The sequence below is a fragment of the Clupea harengus genome, chromosome 15 (assembly GCF_900700415.2).
Source record: "Clupea harengus chromosome 15, Ch_v2.0.2, whole genome shotgun sequence".
Lineage (NCBI taxonomy): Eukaryota > Metazoa > Chordata > Actinopteri > Clupeiformes > Clupeidae > Clupea > Clupea harengus.
This window is the reverse complement of record NC_045166.1, coordinates 2,731,859-2,735,631: the sequence shown is the minus strand read 5'-3', so window position 1 is coordinate 2,735,631 and position 3,773 is coordinate 2,731,859. Positions and strand designations below refer to the sequence as shown.

At 41.3% G+C, this 3,773-nt stretch overlaps 1 protein-coding gene across 2 annotated transcripts; it reads right to left on the bottom strand.

Annotated features, from left to right (window-relative positions):
* Window positions 1-288: 288 nt before the first annotated feature.
* On the bottom strand, window positions 289-3,113 carry hlx1 (H2.0-like homeo box 1 (Drosophila)). Of its 2 annotated transcripts, XM_012821381.3 has the most exons (4): window positions 2,560-3,113; window positions 2,055-2,234; window positions 1,665-1,849; window positions 289-1,033 (listed from the first exon to the last, which is right to left on the bottom strand). In XM_012821381.3, exons 1-4 carry the CDS (start codon window positions 2,990-2,992, stop codon window positions 716-718), a joined length of 1,116 nt encoding a protein of 371 aa, XP_012676835.1. In that variant the 5' UTR covers window positions 2,993-3,113; the 3' UTR covers window positions 289-715. The 2 variants fall into 2 exon arrangements, with proteins under 2 accessions (XP_012676835.1, XP_012676836.1); XM_012821382.3 differs by lacking the exon at window positions 2,055-2,234 and having other exon boundaries at window positions 2,560-3,111.
* Between the last annotated feature and the right edge of the window lie 660 nt (window positions 3,114-3,773).

Below are 3,773 nucleotides of genomic sequence, written 5' to 3'. Positions count from 1 at the left end.
CCGGTTGTGTTTAGTTAAAGGTCTGAAGTCCACTACGATGTGAGTTATTCATAAAACCACAACAAACATCGCTATAATGTAAAATTAAACCCTTGCATTCGACTTCTAACAATTAAATAGGATGAAATGTTAATATATAGCCGTGTATTATATATTACATATAGACATTATCTTATAGATATGCAATACGAAGGTCATTTTCTAAAAGCTCTTGAAACAACGAGCATAATATGCCATACACGAACGTCTAAAGTCAAACAATAGAATAAAACAATAAAACAATACAAATTTGCATTGAAATATTTAATGACTTCGATTTCATCAATACAATTACATGTAAGAAACTTTCATTAATTTACATTATTTTCAGTGCAAATTATAGACAAAATATAATACAAATCAAATTAACAAATAGTAAAAGACAATACATTTACATTGTGTAAATAGCCTATTTTCCGAGTTCAGTACGTGAGAAAGTGGTTCAGAGGGTAATTCACAAGAGCAATATCTTTTTCCTTTTAAAGGAAAAAAGTCAAAGACATCGTACTTCATAATCCTACTTATGGAGTTTAAGGAGGGAAAATTCAACATTTGTTGTTATTTAATACCTGCACGGTGGAGGCGCTACTTTAAGACGCATTTCACTTGCAATCTCGACTTTGAGACGACAGTGCTTGTATTAAATTAACAGTCTTGCATTAAAAGAGCTTGGTGTTCATAATAAGATTTGCGACGACCCCGGTGTTTCTGTGAGCGTATTGCTTGGTGTCGTGTCTTCGCAGATCCCGGACGGAGGCCCACTCATGATTACACTGGTCTTGTTGTGCTCTGTGATGTCGACGTCACTTTTGTCCTCCGGTCCTTCCTCAAAGTCGGACTCGCTGTGTTCGCTTTCGCACTCGGATTCCTCCGGCTCCTTTTGATCACTCTCGGTCTGCGTCTTGTCTGGCTGCTCTTTCTCTTTGTCCTTTTGTGCCTGTGCCTCTTTTGAGTGTCTCCATTTCATTCTTCGGTTCTGAAACCAAACTTTGACCTGAGGAAACATGTCAGTGGGTTTAACCGTCTGTCTGGCTCAGCACATGCAGAGCATACAACACAGTTCAATAAATAGGCTAGGCCTACTGTTGGTGTGGCTGTGAAATTAAACTCTCCCTCCCTCTCTTTCTCTCTCTCGTTGGCCCAAGATGCACAAATGAAAATGAATATAAATATACGTTTTAATAGTCATGTCATACCGTAATGTCATGCCTGTCGATTTTAACATTAAATTAACATAAGTCTGAATTCATTTTAATGATAATCTCCCCAGTTTAAGAAGACCGTTTGCTTCACAAGAAGATTCACAAAAAAATGTTATGAAATAGGATTTCCCTATGACCCCTATTCCGTTTGCTATAATTTAGTATAATCGACTTTCATTTCCCCAGATCATGTCATTTCGCAACTTTTTTCTGTAAAGTTAGCAGGTCGACATACTGACATCGCTGGGTGTGTGCTGCCACTTCCCCTATCGATAGTTCGGGGACATTTTAGTCTTAGACTGATACATGAAGGCCTTTTGCAAACATTAACATACAGGACATGATTAAATCAATGGACCACTAATATGTTCTTAAATAGTTCATGTAGTTATGTGCGTGTCTATTCTCAATATGATGACATACCTGAGCATCAGTGAGGCCAAGCATCGCGGCAAGCTGTTTTCGGTCGGGTTTGGTGACATACTTCTGTATTTCAAAACGTTTTTCAAGACCTTTTCGTTGTAGGTTGGAAAACACTGCTCTGGACCAAGATCTTTTTCTCTTGTACGTCTGTGGCATGGTGTCTTTCGTGAGAACAGCATATGGCCCTGTGTGAGTAAGGAAAAATGCATGGTCAAGAATAGTATTCACACCTTTTGAAACATCTAGCCCCATGTTCATTTGCCACCATTCAATACGTACAAATGCTTTAGTGAACTGTCAAATATGAATACGTGATGCTAGGGCGAGAATCTAGGCTGGGTGTCTATTTGGCCAAGAGCGAATTCGAGTGTGTGCGGTAGACTACACTACCTGGAAAGGTGTCCTGAAACTGATGTTGCCCTGATTGCCTCGCTGCGTTGCCTAATGAGCACATCCTGGACGACGCGTCGTTCATCCCCGGATCTAGGGATGCGAAGTACTGGCTCGCCGGAGGATGCACGGAGAGATGGACTGCTGACTGTCGGTTAGAGCTAACAATAGATGTAAGATCTGGTATAAAACGAGAGAAAGGTCAAATCAATTTCGTGTGTGGGTCAACCGGCCCTGAAATGTTCATAAATCCGCACAGTATACGGTAAGCCAATTATGAAGGTGAAATCTCAGTTGTGTCTCTATCCTGACCTTACGTTTTGCCACCTCTGGCACTCTGCACATCAATATGCATTAGATGAAATATTTCCAAATGTAAATCATTAACTTTTGGGGTGAGGGCAGAACTGCATTCCAAAAGCAAAGAAAACGGATGTCATGGAAAGCATGTCACTCAGGATGCAGCCCAATTAATACACAGATACAATTAAACAATGTGCCTTACCTCGTAATGACGATACTTCTTTCATTTTTGGATCAAAGTCTGTGGACAAAATGCGATCAATTCCAAACTTGAGATCCTTGCTTGATGGTGGCGGTACTTGCTGGCTAAGCGTCGTTCTGGAGACCGCGGTTAAGTGTATTCCATGTCTGTGATAAGGGGATGCAGGACTGCCTCTTGCACCGAAGAGGGTCGCCTCCGGCGACACCGGAGAGGGACGCAAAGGGGATCCAGAGGAATGGATCTGAGTACGGGGTCCCATATGAGCCATCAACGCTGACGATCCGGGAAGACTGTCCGCATCGCCGACATGTAAAATATCTGCTATGCAAAATGACGGTTTTTTCATGGTATCCATTGCGAAACCACCGGAGCAGTAAGCTGACCAAAGGCTGAAATTGGACGCATAAAACGGATTGAGTCCGGCCGTGTACATCCTTGCAATTTAACACGCGTTTTTGGTTATCTGAAACAGTGATGTTTAAAAGCGTCCGCATGTAGCTGCAAGACAGTCACTGTACACAGCACTTCTACATATGTTAGAGATTTCTCAAACTGCTGTGAAACTTCACTCCGATCCAAGCAGTTCTACGAGAAAGTTTGTACATGTGCACTGATTGGCTGCGCTATGGCCAATGAGCGACGCGCGCAACTGCAAAGCAAGGATGCGCATGTATTGCATGCTAGACCATAAAAACAAAGTAACCTGTGCCCTCTAATGTGTGCCCTATTGTAGCGTATATCAGCTTATTATAGATATGTCTCTCTTCAAAAATAACATTAGGAACTGATGAGTATGTGCTCGGGTGTGTTCTGTGATAGTCTCTCTCTCTCTCTCTCTCTCTCTCTCTGTCTGTCTGTCTGTCTATTTATATGGCGGTGCGTTTAGAATAGAGAGGCTATGTGCACACGTCGAATATTTATGGATTCGAAAACATCAGTGATCCTCACCTTCAAAACATGAAATCGCTGCATATTTTTGCCTTGCAATTAACTGTAGGCCATGGGTTTAATGTGGATATCATTGTATTAAGGTTCGATTAGTGTGGCAGTCTAAATATCATTAGCCTAGTGTAATTAATAGGCCTACAGTCAAGTGATTTTAAATTATTTAAGGAGAACCTGGGCCGGGGTAGATCTTCGTTTCCCAAACTACTAACTACGTAAGCAACTTTCAAAGTTGGAATCATTCAGTTGCGATGTAACTGTTTCCCAAA

Bases quoted from the DNA above. Each gene is read 5' to 3' on its own strand.
- hlx1 (XM_012821381.3), bottom strand. From the start codon at position 2,992: ATGTACACGGCCGGACTCAATCCGTTTTATGCGTCCAATTTCAGCCTT. The intron at 2,235-2,559 runs GTAAGGCACATT...GTTTTATACCAG, and splicing joins AGAAGTATCGTCATTACGAG to ATCTTACATCTATTGTTAGC. The intron at 1,034-1,664 runs GTATGTCATCAT...ATGTTTCCTCAG, and splicing joins TTGGCCTCACTGATGCTCAG to GTCAAAGTTTGGTTTCAGAA.